Genomic DNA, 20,807 nt, shown 5'->3' with positions numbered 1-20,807 from the left:
AGCTAGATGGTGGAGTTGGGGAGAGATATATAAATTAATCTGCTAGTCTCTGTCTTTGCGGAATGCCTATATTATTTGTAGAGACTGGCTTTTAAGCTAACACTGGACTATGGTATAATTTCTTATATCTATAGAGATAAAATTATATGACATCACAGAGAAGTAAATAATAAGTGCTATCTAGGAGATCAGGGAAATCTGGGTATTACAGACAGAAAAAACAGCATATGTCAACATATAAAGATATGGAAGAACATGATGTCTTTGGAAAATAGAAAATAGAAAAAAAATTATGGTTGGAACATAAGGTTCATGGTGAGAAATAGTAGATGGTGAGGACTGGACGTTAACTGTGGTGGGCCATACATTCTTTTCCAATGAACATTGGTAAGTGACTGTAAGTTTTTGAATGTGGGGAGTGGCATGACTGCATTTGTGATTCTGAATGATAATGTGTACAGTGGCGTAAAACATGTACTGGACCAGTGGCAACCAGCGTTAGAGAGGTAAATTTTATTACTCAGTGATCTAATGAGAGATTTTAGCAGTAGCAAAATAATTGGTTTGGGGAGAGATTTCTGTAATCTAGTCATGAAAACTTGATGATCAATTGAATTAAGGACAGGTAGTAAATAATGAGTTACAGAAAGGAAATGATAACTTTTTTTTTTTTTTTAAGCTACAACACTTGGTAGATGTTGCCATCAACTGACAGAGTATAAAAGGGGGAAGTAGAGACTATAAATTATGGTTGACCACAAATAATATTTTCATCCATGCTTAGAAATATAGACTACATGTTTTAAACAAATAGTGTTATGGAGTTGAAAGATAGAAGTTTTCTAAATGTCCAAAATTTCTTTGCATAAGCATGAGTAGGCTACTCAGCAAGTCCAGTCAGATTGGAATTTAATAAAAGCAGAAAAAAATCCCGAAAATCCCAATCCCAAATTTTTTTCTGTTTTGTTCTCGCTTGTAGGTAAACCATGTTCGGTTCCTAGAGAACTCCTCCATGGCTCTGTCCACACACCTCAGGGTATCGTGTTTGGGGCAACAATTACATTTTCATGTGACAATGGGTGAGTTGGCAGGAGACATCTCCAGAGTACATGGATATTAGAACAGTAGTTTCAATGGAAATCATTTGTCTTCCAAAAAAAAAGATATGAGTAATTGCCACCCACCCTTAAAAATAGATAAATAAAAGAATCACCTCTCTGATATGCTCCAGAGAGAACTGTTTAGGATGACCCACTAGAGAGGATCCCTAGAAGAGAAAAAATTTGCGCTACTTCTCTTCCAATTTTAAATCTTCAGTGTTAGTGACCAGGAGGTCAAATTTCACTTGTGTTTAGATTGTTGAATCTTATGTATGTGTCCATAGTCTTTCACCATTACTTTCACCATGATATTCTATTCTTTACCATTCTTTCAGTGGGAAAAGATCTAAGCTTTTCTAAAATGTCCAGCTGGGAGATGATCACTCATCTCTTTATCTTTAGATATCGACTCATTGGTGGCTCATCTGCTACATGTGTTTTCTTAGACAATACTGTAACCTGGGATACGGACCTACCCCTTTGTGAATGTGAGTAGAATTTTCCCTCTTGTCCCCCTCTAGAGGGAAAGTGGGCGTCTACACATCAAAATAAGTACCCAGGAAAGTTACACTTGTTCTGAGCAGATCTGGACATAAATCTGTGATTTATCTTCTTCCATGCCCCTGACCCCACTACCCTTTCTTTTGCTACTGTACCTTGGTGGTAAGTTAGTTCACAGTGAATAAGTGCTCAAGTCTAAAATATGCCACAAGACTCCACACTGCCAGCTTAAATCCATGCAGAGTGTATGGCACTCCAAGTACCTTTTGTAAGAGTTTATCTGTATTCTGGGGGTGAGAACTGGTGATTAGGTCAAATTTAGGGGGTTTTATTAGGCCAGTTCCATGTATCTTCCTACCTTGCTACTTTTCATTTAGAACCATCTTTGAGATGAGCTTACAGAATTTCAGCAATATGGGTTAATTGTAGGTGAAGTGGAAGTTTGGTTTGCAAGAGTTACGACAAAATTCCCAGAAGATTTTTTTTCTTTTTATTTTAATTGGAGGCTAATTACTTTACAATATTGTGGTGGTTTTTGCCATACATTGACATGAATCAGCCATGGGTGTACATGTGTTCCCCATCCTGAACCCCCCTCCCACTTCCCTCCCTATCCCATCCCTCAGGGTCATCCCAGTGCACCAGCCCTGAGCACCCTGTCTCATGCATCGAACCTGGACTGGCAATCTGTTTCACATATGATAATATACATGTTTCAATGCTGTTCTCTCAAATCATCCCACCCTCGCCTTCTCCCGTAGAGTCCAAAAGACTATTGTATACATCTGTGTCTCTTTTGCTGTCTCGCATATAGGGTCATCGTTACCATCTTTCTAAATTCCATATATATGTGTTAGTATACTGTATTGGTGTTTTTCTTTCTGATTTACTTCACTCTGTATAATAGGCTCCAGTTTCATCCACCTCATTAGAACTGATTCAAATGTATTCTTTTTAATGGCTGAGTAATATTCCATGGTGTATATGTACCACAGCTTTCTTATCCACTCATCTGCTGGTGGACATCTAGGTTGCTTCCATGTCCTGGCTATTATAAACAGTGCTGCGATGAACATTGGGGTGCACGTGTCTCTTTCAATTCTGGTTTCCTCGGTGTGTATGCCCAGCAATAGGATTTCTCGGTCATATGGCAGTTCTATTTCCAGATTTTTAAGGAATCTCCACACTGTTCTCCATAGCGGCTGTACTAGTTTGCATTCCCACCAACAGTGTAAGGGGGTTCCCTTTTCTCCACACCCTCTCCAGCACTTATTGTTTGTAGACTGTTTGACAGCAGTCATCCTGACTGGCGTGTAATGGTACCTCATTGTGGTTTTGATTTGCATTTCTCTGATAATGAGTGATGTTGAGCATCTTTTCATGTGTTTGTTGCAGAAGATATAACATTTAAATGTCTTCTCTCTTTTCCTACCTACCACGCCGCCAAAGCTATTCCTTGTGAGCCACCCCCAGCCATCTTAAATGGAGACTTTTACAGCAGCAATAGAGACTATTTTTACTATGGAATGGTGGTTACTTATCAGTGCCATGTTGGACAGAATGGGAAAAAGCTGTTTGACCTCTTGGGTGAAAAGTCAATATATTGCACCAGCAAAGATAATCAAGTTGGCATCTGGAACAGTCCTGCCCCTCAGTGTATTCCTGTAGTCAAATGCCCAATTCCAGAAGTTGAAAATGGAATTATGGAATCTGGATTTAGGCATTCATTTTCCTTAAATGATTCTGTGATGTTTAAGTGTAAGCCTGGCTTTACCATGAAAGGCAGCAACACAGTACGGTGCCAACCAAACAGCAAATGGAATCCTCCTCTGCCAAAGTGCTTCAAGGGTGAGTTGGGCTGCAACTTTGGGGATGTAGAAATAAAATGAGATTTTGGGAGAGATAGATGTAGGATACCTATGAGACAAGGATGGTAAAGACAGTGTATGTTGCTGGATATCCTGGTTAAAGAATTTAAAAGTAGCTAGGCAAAGATTCATAAATTTTCTAAAATATATTTATTATAATACTACATACATATAGATCTACAAAATCTTTTCTACTATGCTTGATAAAGGCTTGAGAAAGAAAAGCAGCAATAACAACAAAAAAGAGATGGAGAAATTGGAAAACATAAACTAAGTGAAATGGGAGTACTGAATATGAAATAGAAAAGGTGCAACAAACTAGATAAAAGTAAGAGATCATCATATAGTCCAGTTGTTTTTAAACATATCTGCTCATTAGAAACACACCTGGAGCTCTGGAGAGAAAAGTAGCAATACATGGACATTTTTATTTAAAAAAAATCCAAAATAATTCTGCTATGTATCTGGATTTTGAAAAGTAAATTCAAGTTTTTCTATTAAATAGCAGTTTTAGTGATATAGAATTCTGTTATTTTCTGTTGATCAATCATGATACAGTGGTATTAAGTGAATAATAGTTGCATAATCACAATAGTAAAAGATGTTTATCAGTTTTCACAATCAATAGCTAGACAAATTAAAAGGTAATTATAATTATAATGGAAACATGATTGACCTAACAATATAAAATAATTACATACAATTTGGGGGGTTAAATAGGGTGATGTGGTAAATGGGGAAAAAAAAGAATTTAAAAGTAAACTTTGAAAGTAGTACCTAAATGTTGAAGAGATGAGAAGTTTACTATATTCTGGGACATAGCTAGATATACATTAATTTAGGGGAAATCAGAAGACACTCAAAAAAAAGCAGATAGTACCAGAGCCAATGATCAAAGATTTTTGTATGATTAAAATTGTATATGGTTAGATTTTATTTAAGTGAGGATAAAATAAACTCTTAATCCCATTAGCCAGGCCAGTGGGGAAACTTGACTGATCAGAATTTGATTCAAATTACTGTAGGTTTTATACATTCTTCTATTGAAAAATGTAGCCTTTATGGAATAAGGTTAGAATTAAGATTGAGTCACTTCCCCCATTCCCCCTCTTTCCCCTACTTTTATTGAGAAATGCCTGACTTAGTAAAAACCTGGCACCATTGGGAGTTCCTTCCCCAAGACTTAGACACTTCATCAGTGGTGTGGGGACCAGGAAGAAAGAGGAGATTTCGGTGGTAAAAAAAAAAAAAAAAAAAGGCATTATAATAGTTTGGTTCCTTTGGCTACAGTATTAGTGAGAGGATATCTATCCATTTAGGTAAAACAGGAACATGATGAAGAGGGGTCATATTTCCTGGCATAGATCAAGATTCCGAGGAGATAGATGCAAAGTTCATCGTGTCTAAAATATGTAGCATATGGTAGCCCCACTCTGTCTCACCCAAAAGAGTGTCTGCCTTACACTTAGGAGGGCTGACATGACCACCTTCATCCAACTCCTGCCAACCCTAAATTGACTTAGGTTGTAGAGAAGAAAGTTCTTATTTTAGAAATAACAGGCCTCTGGTCCTGTTCTCTTCTCAGGGTGTCTACCACCTCCACATACCCTCCATGGTAACTATGACCAATTGGATGAGGAATTCTTTGCAGTTGGGCAGGAAGTGTTCTACAGCTGTGATCCTGGCTACACTCTCATTGGAACTAACCCTATACGGTGTACATCCTTGGGAACGTGGAGCCATCTAGTACCCAAATGTGAAGGTGCATAAAGGTCTATTTCATCTCAAGGAAACTCATCTGTTTCCTGACTCTTCATGTGCCAGCCTTGTTTCTTTTCCCTAGTGAAATCATGTGATGACATTCCAAACCAACTTCTCAATGGCCGTGTGGTAGCTCCTCCTAATTTCCAGCTTGGGGCAGAGGTTTCATTTGTTTGTGATAAAGGGTGAGTGCAAAGTGATCCATAGCTAGTCATGGCAAAGTGTGATCTTTAAAGACAGTTACATTTTTTTTTTTTTTGTCTCTGATTTTCTCTCTCCTTTTCTTTACCTTTTATCATCAAGAATTCTGTTATTAAGAGAATCCCATTTATTTTCTCCAAATGTGTGCATGGTCAGCCAGAGTTGGGAATTGTCCTTTCATCATTTGCAAAAGCAAAGATTAGGCTCAGAAATTAAGGTTTCTTTTATGGAGACTGAATAGATGTTGAGGGTTCAGTAAGAGGGGCTCTTTGAAGTGAGCTTAGAAAACAAAGTCTTTGATGTTTTCTTCATTAGGCACTAAGGTTGTTTCCTTCTAATGGTCAAGAAAATCTTAACATTTGGATGCTGAACATTAAAGCAAGAACTCAAGAAAAGAACAGACCATCAGGACTGTTTACTCTGTGTTTTGAGCTGGTCTGAAGTCTCCATGTAGCTTAGCTGATTCGCAATCTTGGACTTTTTCCTTAAGGAAAATTCTATGAAAATAGAGCCCATTAATACCACACTCTTTAAAGAAGTATTTAGTTCCATGTAATGGAGAGTTGGTTTCTTCTGGTGATAACTTGCTGCCCCTTATTGTTTAAGGTTCCGGTTAAATGGCCAGTCTTCTAGTCAGTGTGTCTCAGAAGGAATGAGAGTATTCTGGAGTAATAAGTTTCCTGTCTGTGAACGTGAGTAGAAAGCAAAAATAATCAAGTGTGGATCGTGCCTCTTGATTTCTGGTGTGTTCTCATGCATTTATCAGTTATAAAATCTTATCAACATATATGCTTTGAACATATATATGCCACTCTTCTGTATGTTCTAGAATGCAGGCCAAAACTAAATTTATTCAGTTGACTACAAATGGTGTTGAGTATTCTATGTGTAGAAGGATAAAGGCTCTCAAAAGTTACTCCTACTGAAAATGAATAGCACTGATGCACTGACATGGTTATGCCACTTCCTCATCTGATGAGCAAGTCTTGGAGCTAAGTGGAGATCAACCACAAGTTTCAGAGGTTGGCAGTTTTTCCTTTATTCTGAGACTCACTCAGGAAAAGTGTACATATACTAACACAGCTATAAACAATTAATATTCTTCATGCCCATTAGGACAAGTAAATAAAAGATATTATTTGAAACCATTTCCTGCGGCTTCTTCAAAGGAGACAAGCATTAAAAGAAGACAATTGACTTGCTGTGAGGATGCAGGATCTTTTGTAACAGGACAGAATGTGGTCTCTATACTTATAGCCCCAGTTGTGTTTGAAATAGGTGTTGCATAATTAGCATGCTCCAGGTATTGTACTTGCCCTTTTCAGCTACTTTTATCTTACTGGATTAGGAAACTGAGGCTTAAAGAGGGCGAGACTTGCCTAAGGTCACGCAGCTATTGAATGATCATGGGGATTTGAAACCAGGCCTATTGAGCCCAAATTATACACTTGTGATTAGTATGTCATTAACATTATTTTCATGTACTATTTACCTTTTGTTTCATTATTAAAGTTGATTAGACACAGAACTATTCAATAAATTCTGTTTCATTGTTATTGTTTGGTCCTAATTGCTTTTTTTGCTAAAGATCAAGAGAAAGGTAAGAATTTAGCAACTTAGGGACCAGTCTTACTGAGCTGTCAGAATGAGTATGAATAAGAAGTAAATTATACAAATTTCTAATCTATTTCTGAAACAGTGACATGAGATATATTTGTATCTTTTATCTAAATTTGAATCTTATTTTCATGATCAGTGTGACCACATATTTTCTTTCCTACTTTTCAGGGATTTTTTGTGACCCCCCTCCTTCTATCAAAAATGGACGCAGTAGTTCTCATTCTGGTCCTGTAGCCCTTAATGCTGTGGTGACCTACTCATGTCCCAGTGCCTTCCGCCTCATTGGAGAAAGACGTCTTTTTTGTATAAGTAAAGACAATGTGAATGGAATTTGGGATAAAGCTCCTCCTATCTGTGAATATTACAATAGAGATTCTGTTTGCTCTGAACCCATAGTACCAGGGGGATACCGAATTAAAACATCTAGACCACCCTTTAGACATGGTCATTCTGTGACATTTTCCTGTTATGCCAATTTCACCATGAAAGGAAATAAAACTGTTTGGTGCCAAGCAAATAGAACATGGGGTCCGACACCATTACCAATCTGTGAGAGTGGTGAGTAGAATGAAAATAAAATTGAATCAGGAGCTTGGAACCTTGCATTTCTGTGCATGTTAAGTTTGGTATCATTCTGAAGGAAGAACAGTGTGAATGTGTAAATGGTAAGGGTGGAGGGAGGAAGCAAGGGAAAGGGTGAAAATTATAGTTTCCTGTTTTTTCTTAGTTGTAGAGGGATATAAATGTTCATTCATCAATAGAGCAAAGAATTTTAAAATATAATGGGAAAATCTAACTGAACACACCTAATAATCGAAAGGAATGTCTCACAGCGATGGAGGCCAGAGTTAGTTTGGACTGTGGGAAGTGGATAGTTTAAACTGTCTATCTAGGATATTGTCAAATGAAAGGAAATGTGGGATCTTAGAACAAAACCACACCAAATGGATTTAAAATTTATCTATAAGAGCTGTTAATGTAGTATGGCAGAAATGATCTGCCATTCCCTTTGACCTCTATAAATACTTTCTGAGTGACCCACACTATCTTCCAAACTCATCTCCTAAGCCATAACATTTCAAATCAAGTAACTTTGAAAATGGACATGAGTTTGAGCAAACTCCAGGAGACAGTGAAGGACAGGGAAGTCTGGTATCCTGCAGTCCATTGGGCTGCAAAGAGTTGGACATGACTTCGTGACTGAACAACAGCAACTTTGAGAATAGGAACTACTGTAAGCTCTTCCTTCACTTTTATTTTGTTTGACTTATGTTGCTTGAACTCTAAATCTGAATTTCAGTTATGTAATTATGGGAACTGGCAATATTTGACAAAAATTGTACTATCAAAATAAAGTAATCAAAATATGATTCTATCTATAAAATATAAAATCTTGGAGGCATTCTGAAGATAGTCACAAATGAGGTGACCATGGAAAACAGTTGTGTGTGTGTTTGATAGTCACTCAATCATGTCTGACTCTTTGAGACCCACAGGTTGGAGTCTGCCAGGCTCTTCTGTCCCTGGAATTCTCCAGGCAAGAACACTGGAGTGGGTTGCCATTCCCTTCTCCATGGGATCTTCCTGACCTAGGGATGGAACCCAAGTCTCCTGCATTGCAGGCAGACTATTTACCATCTGAGCCATCAGGGAAGCCTGGAAAACAATTAAGTCTTTATAAAGACTTAGATAGGCCTCTATGTATTGACATGGAAAGATATAGATTATTAAACAAATAAAGCAAGGCATTGAATAATATGTATTGAGCATCACACAAAGCAAAAATGTGTGTATAAAAAAATGTGTGTATATGTATCACATATAGGATAAAAAAATATATTACTGATATCTGGCAGGATAATCTTATAAATAACAGCATGCTACTTTTGGAGCATAGGGTAGAATGGGAGTATGAGTGAAAAATGGACTTTATTTTTTGGTAATTGAAGGTTTTCACATGGCAAATATAATTCATAAAGTGTAACTAAAAGATAATGTACTATTTATGGTATAAAATGGATATAATTAAACCACAACTGTTTAATCTTTAAAAGACTGAGTTGAAAATCAATAATGACTGTTTGCCATAGATCATGTATCATTTATTTGGATGTATGTACTAAATCAAAATACAGACTGTGAAGGAACTGTTATCTGATGACCTTTTTTCTGTCTGTGTAAAGATATCCCCGTGGAGTGTCCATCACCTCCCACAATTGCCAATGGGCATCACACAGGAGAGAGTGTTGCCTCCTTTGCCCCAGGATTGACTGTGACCTACAGTTGTGAACCTGGTTATTTAATTTTTGGAAAAAACACCATTCACTGTTTGTCTTTGGGAGACTGGAGTGATGTTGCTCCCATATGTAAAGGTACTCTAAATTGGCAATCATCTGTGTTAAGAATTTGGGCTATTATGTTACTTGTCATATTTTGCTCATCTTTGGCTTGTTTTCTTAGAGGCACTGTGTGAACCTCCACGACTATTTCCCAATGGGCAGATAAAGAGGCCCACTAGTTTTGGGGTTGGTGCAACTGTGAACTTTTCCTGTAATGAAGGGTGAGTGTCCAGAGGCCCAATGGGATTTCATACATTTGACTTATGTGTACATGGTGTGAACTGTGAAACTATGAGGGCCGATGGACAGCTTGAGGTTGTAAGAGATAATGTTGATAAAAAGAAGTTAGTGCCCACAAATTAAGTGAATTTATCTTGGATTTTTAATAGAGGCTTTCGTTCTGCCTAATCATTCTGAATGACCTCCTTTGTCTCCAGGTATTGGTTACAAGGACCACTTTCTAGTCAGTGTGTAATTGTTGGACAGAGTACTTTTTGGACCAGGATGCCAACGTGTGAAGGTAAGTTGGGCAACTGTAGTTTGTAACTTGCTCCTTGGCCGGAGGTTCAGCAAGACACTGCATTCTCAGCTTAACTGAAAGTTTTTTGTCCAGGTGTTACTATATAGGATCTTATAGAACAAAGATCTCTAAAAGAGATCTCATACTGTTCACGGGGTTCTCAAGGCAGGAGTACTGAAGTAGTTTGCCATTTCCTTCTCCAGTGGATCACATTTTTTCAGAACTCTCCACCATGACCACCCATCTTGGGTGGCTCTGCACAGCATGGCTCATAGTTTCATTGACTTGCACAGGCTGTGAAGAGATCTTTAGATTTTAAGGGATATATTCTTCGCTGAAGCATCCTTGTATTATCTCTTTATCCTTTGCTTACTCAGGTAAAATAGGGTTCCTGAGCATTTCTTTCTCTGAAAGTTAAGTACAATTGCCATCCAGGCCATGCACATAATGGAGATTATATACTCGGTAAAAGAAATAAAAGGATCAGCAAAGTAGATATATTCAGGAACAAAATTTTAGATCATACTTTCTGAATTATTTTGCTATAGCTGCTTTGACAGATTCATTACAGATTCAAACACTATTGTCCCTGAACCCGGGATGTGAGAATGGCATCTAGAAACACCGGAGACATTCTTTGTTGATAGTACAGCTGTAATCTTGTCAACTCGCTCTCTAATTTTCTAGAAATTTTTTGCCCATCACCTCCTCCTGTACTCAATGGAAGACATACAGGCACCTCTTCAGTGATCTTTCCATATGGACACACAGTCAGCTACACCTGTGACCCGGGCCCAGAGAAAGGAGTGAGCTTCATCCTCATTGGGGAGAGGACTATCCATTGTACCACTGGCAGTCAGAAGACTGGGGCCTGGAGTGGGCCTGCCCCACGCTGTGAACTTTCTGTGTCTGAGGTTTGGTGTCCACCTCCTCAGATCCCAAGAGGCCAAATATCATCTGGGCAGAAAGATCGATATTCCTACAATGACACTGTGGTATTTGCTTGCGTATTTGGCTTTACCATGAAGGGTAGCAAGGTAGTCCGATGTAATGCCCAAGGCACATGGGAACCATCAATACCAGTCTGTGAAAAGGGTGGGTATTCCAATGTTCGGAATAAATGCCACTGATTCCTTCTTTAGAAACATTAGAGAAGGTGTTACGGACTTCAGCAGGATCTTTTCCAGCTTCCAGTCCCCTCAGTTATACCAAGTATCAGTTTAGTTCAGTTACTCAGTCATGTCTGACTCTTTGTGACCCCCACGGACTGCATCATGCCAGGCCTCCCTGTCCATCACCAACTCCCAGAGCTTGCTGAAACTCATGTCCATTTGAGTCGGTGATGACATCTAACCATCCCATCCTCTGTCATCCCCTTCTCCTCCTGCCTTCAATCTTTCCCAGCATCAGTGTCTTTTCCAATGATTTAGCCCTTCACATCAGGTGGCCGAAGTATTGGAACTTCAGCATCAGTCCTTCCAATGAACATTCAAGACTGATTTCCTTTAGGATTTACTGGTTGGATCTCCTTGCAGTTCAAGGGATTCTCAAGAATCTTATCCAACACCACAGTCCAAAATCTTCAATTCTTTGGTGCTCAGTTTTCTTTATGGTCTGATTCTCACATCCATATGTGACTACTGGAAAAACCATAGCATTGTCTATACAGACCTTTGTCGACAAAGTAATGTCTCTGCTTTTTAATATGCTGTCTAGGTTGGTCATAGGTTTTCTTTCAAGGAGCAAGTGTCTTTTAATTTCATGACTGCAGTCACCATCTGCAGCAATTTTGGAGCCCAAGAAAATAAAGTCCGTCACTGTTTCCATTGTTTTCCCATCCCTGGGTTGGGATCTTCCCACCTTGCAGGCAGATTCTTTACCATCTGAACCACCAGAGAAGCCCAAGAATACTGGAGTGGGTAGCCCATCCCTTCTCCAGGAGATCTTCCCAACCCAGGGATCGAACCAGGCTCTCCTGCATTGCAGGCGGATTCTTTACCAGCTGAGCCACCAGGGAAGCTCATCCACACCAGATATAGTCAATATAAGTTATGCAGAAGCCTTTAAAAACACTGTCTGCCATTCATTTTGTGGAAGTATCCTTGGCAGAAAAACATTAGGGGCTCACTAAGTTGTCCATTTCTTTAAAGAAAAAAAAAACAAAACAAAACTGGGAAAGATGTTTTCTTGTCTTAACAGTGATTTCTTAAAAGAGACTTTAGGAAAATCCCACCCTACAGATAGATCAGAATCTCCCATTAAAAGCATACAAGAAGATTCCTAAAGGCAGGAAGAGACAGCAAATGGAGCACTCAGTTGGAATGGAAAACAATCTACAGCGGTCTAAATGCAGAAAAAACATAAAATGATAACTACTGATCTGAAGTTAGCAAAACTGGGCTGCCGGGTTATGTCTGTGTGTGCACCCGCCGCCAGAATGCAGCGGTAGCACTGATCAGTATCTTTGGCTCGCTTTTCTATGGTGTTCACATAAGAAAAATTTCTGCCTTTCTTTCAGATTGTCAAGCCCCTCCTAAAATCCTCCATGGGCGAAAGGAAGACAGACACAGGGTTCTCTTTGACCCTGGAACATCCATAAAATACAGTTGTGACCTTGGCTATGTGCTGGTGGGGGAAGAATTCATACGCTGTACCCCAGATGGAGTGTGGATACCCACTGCTCCCACATGCAAAGGTGCCAGGCTTTGAATTTTGATTTTTTTAAAAAATTTTTTGGTTTTGAGATGGCCTTCAGTTGATTTCTCATTCTCCTTTTTTTTTTTTTTTAGTGGCAGAATGTGAACCTGTTGGAAAGCAAGTCTTTAAAAAACCCAAGAACCAATTCATTAGACCAGATGTTAACTCTTCTTGTGATGAAGGGTAAGGGAGGACTATCTCAGATTACACTAGGTACACTGCAAGCTCTGTGTTAAGAGTTTATCTCAAAGACCTTCTTCACGGGTCTGTGGAAGGCTGATCACTCTATTTTTCCATTAATGGAAACTATGCTGTTCAGTGGATGGGTTGTGCTGATGGTGGCTACGTTTTTGTTCCTATAGTTGCCTGTCCTGAAAGTAATACCTGCTATTGAGCCAATAGCTCTTGCTTAGGCTAATGGTCCACAGATGACAAAATGTCTTGTCTCTTTGTCCCTAGATACCGACTGGGTGAAAGTGTTTATCAGCAGTGTCAAGGCACAATTCCTTGGTTTATGGAAATTCGTCTTTGTAAAGGTGAGTAGAAAAATAACAGAGGATCTAGAATAATGTGAGACCAATGAATACGAATAACAGAGGATCCAGCTTCCTGTGAGATTTCTGTTTTAGCCATGTTATGGGATTATGAGTATTAGATTCCATTCTTTTCTCTCTGTTAATAGTTATATTTGCACAGTTTTGCTTTCTGTTGCCCCCTCTTTTTACTCAAAGCATAGCAATCACTTAATGTGAATGCATTTAGTTACTGATTCTCTTATGTGATATGGGAGAATAATAGTAATGAGGTCAATAAGTATATGAACCGCCATCCTTAAGTTTGGGTATACTAGCTTAGTGGAGAGAAAGAGGACTGAGATGGGATCTGAACTCAGATTCTATTTCTATTTACTGACCTGGGGCAATTTATGTAACTTCTCTGAACTCACGCCTCTTATCTGTAATGTTTCCATAAGATTGCAGACCTCAAAGTTGTTATAATTAAATGCTACTACCCTTACATTAAGGATGAGAATATTGCCTATCAAAAAGTAGATGTTCAATCAACAATAAAAATTCTTGGCTAACCTACCATACCATCACAACCCAAAGACATGCCATCTCAAAAAACCTTAATTCTATTCTGCTGTGCCTTTTATTGACCTATTCAGTTCAGTTTAGTACAAAGTTGTATCCAACTCTTTGTGACTCCATGGACTGCAGCACGCCAAGCGGCCCTGTCCATCACCAGCTCCCAGAGCTTGCTCAAACACATGTCAGTCATGTAGGTGATGCCAACCAACCATCTCATCCTCTGGTGTCCCCTTCTCCTCCTGACTTCAGTCCTTCCAGCATCAGGGTCTTTTCCAGTGAGTCAGTTCTTTGCATCAGGTGGCCAAAGTATCAGAGCTTCAGCTTCAGAGCAGTCCTTCAAATGAATATTCAAGACTGATTTCCTTTAGGATTGACTGATTTGATCTCCTTGCAGTCCAAAGGACTCTCAAGAGTCTTCTCCAACACCACAGTTCAAAAGCACCAATTCTTCTGTGCTCCGCTTTCTTTATGGTCCACCTCTCACATCCACACATGACTACAGGAAAAACCATAGCTTTGACTCTCTTTCTCTCCTTAGTCACTCAGTCATGTCTGACTCTTGCGACCCCATGGACTGTAGCCTGCCAGGCTCCTCTGTCCATGGAATTCTCCAGGCAAGAATACTGGAGTGGGTTGCCATTTTATTCTCCAGGGTATCTTCCTGACCCAGATATTGAACCCAGGTCTCCTGCATTGCAGACAGATTCTTTACCAACTGAGCTATGAGAGAAGCCCTCATAGCCCTCCAGCTTTGACTAGAAGGACCTTTTCTGACAACATAATATCTCTGCTTTTTAATATGCTGTTTAGGTTGGTCATACCTTTTCTTCCAAGGAGCAAGTGTCTTTTAATTTCATGGCTGTTGTCACCATCTTCAGTGATTTTGGAGCCAAAAAAAAAAAAAAAATCTGTCACTGCATTGTTTCTCCATTTGTTTACAATGAAGTGATGGGACCGGATGCCATGATTTTTGTTTTTTGAATGTTGAGTTTTAAGCCAGCGTTTTCACTCTCCTCTTTCACTTTCATCAAGAGGCTCTTCACTTCCTCTTCACTTTCTATGTAAGGGTGGTGTCATCTGCTTATCTTAGGTTACTGATATTTCTCCTGGCAGTCTTGATTCCAGCTTGTGCTTCATCCAGCCCAGTATTTTGCATGATGTACTCTGCATATGTTAAACAAGCAGGGTGATAATATACAGCCTTGATGTACTCCTTTCCCAATTTGGAACCAGTCCGTTGTTCCATATCTGGTTCTAACTGTTGCTTCTTGACCTGCGTACAGATTTCTCAGGAGACAGGTAAGGTTGTCTGGGGTTCCCATCTCTTTAAGAATTTTCCACAGTTTGTTGTGATCCACACAGTCAAAGGCTTTGGCATAGTCAATAAAGCAGAGGTAGATGTTCTTCTGGAACTCTCTTGTTTTTCTACAATTCAACCGATGTTAGCAATTTGATCTCTGGTTCCTCTGCCTTTTCTAAATCCAGCTTGAATATCTGGAAGTTCTTGGTTCACGTACTGTTGAAGCCTGGCTTGGAGAATTTTGAGCATTACTTTACTAGTGGGTGAACATTTGTGCGGTAATGTGAACCTACTTTGGCATTGTCTTTCTTTGGGATTGGAATGAAAACTGACCTTTTCCATTCTTGTGGTCACTGCTGAGTTTTCCAAATCTGCTGGAATATTGAGTGCAGCAATTTCACAGCACCATCTTTTAGGATTTGAAATGATGGAATTCCAGCTGAGCTATTTCAAATCCTAAAAGATGGTGCTGTGAAACTGCTGCACTTAAATTCTCACTCTAGGATGTCTGACTACAGGTGACTGATCACAGGATCATCATTATCTGAGTCTTGAAGATCTTTTTTGTGTAACTCTTCTGTGTATTCTTGCCACCTCTTCTTACAATATCTTCTGCTTCTGCAATATCTTCTTGCCATACCTTCTGCTTCTGTTATGTCTATACAATTTCTTTCCTTTATTGAGCCTATCTTTGCATGAAATGTTCCCTCGATATCTCTAATTTTCTTGAAGATATCTCTAGTTTCTTCCCATTCTATTGTTTTCCTCTATTTCTTTGCATTGATCACTGAAGAAGGCTTTCTTATCTCTCCTTGCTGTTCTTTGGAATTCTGCATTCAGATGGGTATATCTTTCCCTTTCTCCTTTGGCTTTCACTTCTCTTCTTTTCTTAGCTATTTGTAAGGGCTCCTCAGGAAACCATTTTGACTTTTTGCATTTCTTTTTCTTTCAGATGGTCTTAATCACTGCCTCCTGTACAATGTCATGAACTTCTGTCTATAGTTCTTCAGGCACTCTATCAGATCTAATCCCTTTGTCACTTCCACTGTATAATCATAAGGGATTTGACTTAGGTCTTACCTGAATCATCTAGTGGTTTTCCCTACTTTCTTCAATTTAAGTCTGAATTTTGCAATAAGGAGTTCATGATCTGAGCCACAGTCAGCTCCCAGTCATGTTTTTGCTGACTGTATAGAGCTTCTCCATTTTCACCTGGAAAGAATATAATTAATCTGATTTTGGTATTGACCATCTGGTGATATCCATGTATAGAGTCATCTCTTGTGTTTTTGGAAAAGGGTATTTGCTATGACCAGTTCATTCTCTTGGCAAAACTGTGTTAACCTTTGCCTTGCTTCATTTTGTACTCCAAGGCCAAACTTGCCTGTTACTCCAGGTATCTCTTGACTTCCTACTTTTGCATTCCAGTCCCCTGTGATGAAAAGGATATCTTTTTTGGGTGTTAGTTCTAGAGGGTCTTGTAGGTCATCCTAGAACCATTCAACTTCAGCTTCTTCCGCAGTAGTGGTTGGTGCATAGACTTGGATTACTGCGATATTGAATTGTTTGCCTTGGAAATGAACAGAGATCATTCTGTCATTCTTGAGATTGCACCCAAGTACTGCATTTCAGACTATTTTGTAGACTTTGAAGACAACTCCATTTCTTCTAAGGGCTTCTTGTCCACAGTAGTAGATATATTGGTCATCTGAACTAAATTCTCCCATTCCAGTCCATTTTAGTTCGCTGATTCCTAAACTGTTGATGTTCACTCTGTCATCTTGTTTGACCATTTCCAATTTACCTTCATTCGTGGACCTAACATTCCAGGTTCCTATGAAATATTGTTCTTTACAGCATCAGACTTTACTTCTATCATCAGTCACATCCCCAACTGGGCATTGTTTTCACTTTGGCTCTGTCTCTTCATTCTTTCTGGAGTTATTTCTCCACTCTTCTCCAGTAGCATATTGGGCACCTACCAACTTGAGGAGGCCATCATTCTGTGTCATATCTTTTTGCCTTTTCACACTGTTCATGGGGTTCTCAAAGAAAGAACACTGAGGTGGTTTGCCATTTCCTTCTCCAGTGAATCACATTTTGTCATAACTCTCCACCATGAACCATCTGTCTTGGGTGGCCCTACATGGCATGGCTCATAGTTTCATTGAGTTAGACAGGTTGTGGTCCCTGTGATCAATTTGGTTAGTTTTCTGTGATTGTGGTTTTCATTCTGTCTGCCTATTGACCTATTGGTTGTTATAAAAAGAATCCTTTTCTTAATAATTTGCTATCAGACTTTAGTCACAATATATTTATATACATCTTTTAACACACTGCAAAGATCTTTTCAATGAAATCTTTTAAATTGAATTTTACACACATAATGAGTTTTGACAGAAAACATAATCATATCACCCATATTCTCTAGGAAACCAGATAAAAGATTTATAGTCAGCTTCATTTCTTTTCTTTGGTGTCTAATACTGAAACAGAATTGTAGTGTAAGTTCTCCTCTCTCCAGATATCACCTGCCCACCACCTCCTGCTATCGACAATGGAGTACACACAGGCAGTTCTTCAGAAGATGTCCTGTATGGAACTACGGTCACTTACACATGTAACCCTGGGCCAGAGAGAGGGGTGAAGTATGACCTCATTGGGGAGAGCACAATTCGTTGTATAAGCAACGATCAAGAGACAGGCATCTGGAGTGGCCCTGCTCCTACCTGTAACATTTCCCTCCCTGCTGTTCAGTGCTCGCCTGTCAATGTTGCAAATGGACACAAGATATCTGGCAAGGAAGCTCCTTATTCCTACAATGACAGTGTGATATTCAAGTGTGCTGAAGGATTTATTTTGAAGGGCAGCAGTCAGGTTCGTTGCAAAGCCAATAACACCTGGGATCCTGAAATACCAGTTTGTGAAAAAGGTAAAAATCAAGTGGAGAAAAAACAGAGGTATTTATTTGTTTATTCTTGTTTGTTATCTCCCACCCAAAGCTAGAGTTGTGGGAAAAAGCAAAGGGGCATAGATTACCATTCTGTATTAAAACAGTCTATTTGTGTTGTTTATGTTCATTATGCAAATGCTCCCTTGGATATGGGATATAGTCGGGGTAGATAATTCAATGGATCTGTTTTTAAGGTGCCAGTTTCCTTCAAAAGAGCAGAAAGCACTCAGTAATGAATAAGAGCTTGATCTTGTGCTTAAAAGTTTCAGATTGTCTTTTGTCAAATGTTGTGTACTCAGTGTTCTTGAATTTTTGTTGGTATTTATGTGAGAAGTTTTCTCTCCAGGCTGTCAGCCACCCTCTGGGCTCCACCATGGTCAGCATACAGGTGGAAATAGGGTCCTCTTTGTCTCTGGGATGACTGTAGACTACACCTGTGACCCTGGTTACTTGCTTGTGGGAAACAGATCCATTCATTGTATGCCTTCAGGAAATTGGAGTCCTTCTGTCCCTCGGTGTGAAGGTATTTTCAGTTCCTGAGTTGTCTTTCTCTTTTATACCAAGCATATATAAGTAATTCCAACTTTGCTCCTCTAGAAGCATCATGCCAACCTTTGAAAGATGGTCAAGAGCCTCCAGATGGTTCACTTGTGATACCAGTTAATACATCTTGCCAAGATGGGTTAGTAAGATTCATTCTCATAAAGGGTCTCCACCTTGCTTTGTGCATTAATTTTAGCCTCAATTTGTCCTGGTGACTCCCTTTTGAGGTTCCTCATTGTCACACTAACAGGATGCGAGGTTCTAAAGGTCTAACTAGCATCTCTAAATTTTCAGTCCTTTCTTGACATGGAAATGTCTTTGCTGGGAGCATTCTAAGTCTAAAGCAGTTTTCTTACTTAAAGGGCCAAGACTTTTGACTTCTCTGTGCCAAGTTTCTTATTTAGAAGTACCTCTATATTAGTGGTTTGAGGAGGCTAGGTTTCAGAGATGAGATTTTTAAGAAGAGAAAATGTATTATAATCTCTCTCTAGGTACCGGAAGACTGGACAACACACTTATCAGAAATGTCAAGATGATGAAAATAGGGTTTGGTTCCAAAAGATTCCACTTTGTGAAAGTAAGTTAAAAAAAAGAAAATTTGCCCGTGGGGTTATAAAAAGGTAAAGAGGACAGATCACTGCAGAGCTAATCTATGCCTCAGCAGTGTATGTGTTCTAGCTTAGTTTATATAAAACTTGTTTTAGTATTTACATAGTACTAGCATTGGGAAACAACACTGTCAAGTAGGAAATGAATACAGTTGACCCTCTGTATTTGCAGGCTTCATAACTGTGGACCAACCAACTGCAAATAATATATATATTATATACATATTTTAAATCCTGAAAGTTTCCAGAAGCTAAACTTGAGTTTGCTATGTGCTGGGTACTATTTACCTAGCATATACATTGTATTTGTAAATATTTAGATAGCATTTATGTTGTATTCAGTATTATAAGTCATCTAGAGGTGATTTAAAATATATAGGAGGCTGTGCGTAGGTTAAATGCAAATACTATGCCGTTTTATATAAGGAGCTTAAGCATCCTTGGAATTTGGTACTGATGGGGGACCCCAGAATCAGTCCCTTGTGGATACTGAGGAATGACTGTATTTGCAGTAGGCCTGCTAATTGCTCAAAATTTAAAAAATAACAATATAAACTATTTATTTCATGGGAACATAGCTGTATTTATTCCTTTCTCTATATCTGTACTCTACTTTCTGAATTATTTTGGAATGAGTATGTATTATTCATAGAGTCAAAAAATTCAATCAAGTTTTTTAAAGAAAGCATGATCCAGCGTCTAAAATTTAAATAACTTTATGTGTGCTTAGTCACTCAGTCATGTCCAACTCTCTGCGACCTCATGGACTGTAGCCTGCCAGGCTCCTCTGTCTGTGGAGTTTTCCAGGCAAGAATGGAGTGGATTGCCATCCCCTCCTCCAGTAAACTGCTTTCTAGCCATGTGCAGTACACACCGTTGCATAGTTGTGTTTGTATATGAATGAAGACCATGGTGTGCTAGCTGAAGTAGAATTTCCTGTTTTCTTTTGCAGTTATCAACTGTCAGTCTCCACCAGGGGTTAAAAATGGGAGGCACAGGGGTGTGCTGGCAAAAGACTTTCAATATGGAAACGAAGTCTTTTATGAATGTGATCAAGGATTTGATCTCCTGGGAGAGAAAAGTATACGGTGCATAAGTGATTCTGAAGGACATGGATTTTGGAGTGGACCTGTCCCGCAGTGCGTAAAATCTTCCCCTGTGACTCACTGCCCTGACCCAGAAGTCATGCATGGAAAGAAGCTAGATAAAACTCAGTCTCCATATTCCCACAATGACATATTACATATTGCCTGCAATCCCGGCTTCATCATGAATGGCAGTCACTTGATTAGGTGCCATACCAACAACAAATGGGTGCCAGGTGTACCAACTTGCATCAGAAAGGGTAAGATATTTTAAGAAATAAAATATGGGGTGTTACATAGAATTTTTAAGAAGGGGTTTTGAATCTGCACTTGGCATTTCACCTATAGAAAGGTAAATTAAAAGTTTAAGTAATCATATCATTTTTACAAAATATTTGCTTGTCTTATTTTCTCAGCTCGTTTTTTGTTTTCCCTTTTCTTTCCAAGCATGTTGACAAAAGGTACATGAAAGGATAATGGTTAACTTATAAATTGATGGGATCTTCCAAATTTATTATTTTTATTAGTTTAGAGTGGCAAAAATGCATATCTTTTTCAGCAAATGTTTGGCAGTAACATTGCTTGATGATTTCATATTTAAGGCTGTGCTATCAGCCATA

General features: G+C 39.0%; 1 protein-coding gene across 8 annotated transcripts in view; it reads left to right on the top strand.

Annotated features, from left to right (window-relative positions):
• Window positions 1-20,807, top strand: part of CR2 (complement C3d receptor 2) — a 45,941-nt gene that overhangs the window by 12,016 nt on the left and 13,118 nt on the right. For 2 of the 8 annotated variants that reach the window (XM_043486340.1, XM_043486338.1), the window contains 19 exons: window positions 980-1,079; window positions 1,503-1,588; window positions 3,051-3,449; window positions 5,055-5,231; window positions 5,313-5,415; window positions 6,038-6,123; window positions 7,220-7,609; window positions 9,235-9,423; window positions 9,512-9,611; window positions 9,828-9,910; window positions 10,598-11,005; window positions 12,429-12,605; window positions 12,700-12,790; window positions 13,067-13,143; window positions 17,523-17,930; window positions 18,286-18,474; window positions 18,549-18,633; window positions 18,986-19,071; window positions 20,055-20,447. In XM_043486340.1, the coding sequence (XP_043342275.1) occupies window positions 980-1,079; window positions 1,503-1,588; window positions 3,051-3,449; window positions 5,055-5,231; window positions 5,313-5,415; window positions 6,038-6,123; window positions 7,220-7,609; window positions 9,235-9,423; window positions 9,512-9,611; window positions 9,828-9,910; window positions 10,598-11,005; window positions 12,429-12,605; window positions 12,700-12,790; window positions 13,067-13,143; window positions 17,523-17,930; window positions 18,286-18,474; window positions 18,549-18,633; window positions 18,986-19,071; window positions 20,055-20,447 (3,627 nt within the window). The remainder of the gene's footprint in view (window positions 1-979; window positions 1,080-1,502; window positions 1,589-3,050; window positions 3,450-5,054; window positions 5,232-5,312; window positions 5,416-6,037; window positions 6,124-7,219; window positions 7,610-9,234; window positions 9,424-9,511; window positions 9,612-9,827; window positions 9,911-10,597; window positions 11,006-12,428; window positions 12,606-12,699; window positions 12,791-13,066; window positions 13,144-17,522; window positions 17,931-18,285; window positions 18,475-18,548; window positions 18,634-18,985; window positions 19,072-20,054; window positions 20,448-20,807) is intronic. The other 6 variants (XM_043486342.1, XM_043486339.1, XM_043486341.1 and 3 more) reach the window with 6 other exon arrangements.

The sequence above is a fragment of the Cervus canadensis genome, chromosome 13 (genome assembly GCF_019320065.1).
Source record: "Cervus canadensis isolate Bull #8, Minnesota chromosome 13, ASM1932006v1, whole genome shotgun sequence".
NCBI classification, from domain to species: domain Eukaryota; kingdom Metazoa; phylum Chordata; class Mammalia; order Artiodactyla; family Cervidae; genus Cervus; species Cervus canadensis.
Note: the sequence above shows the minus strand (reverse complement) of the source record. Positions and strands in the feature narration are given on the sequence as shown.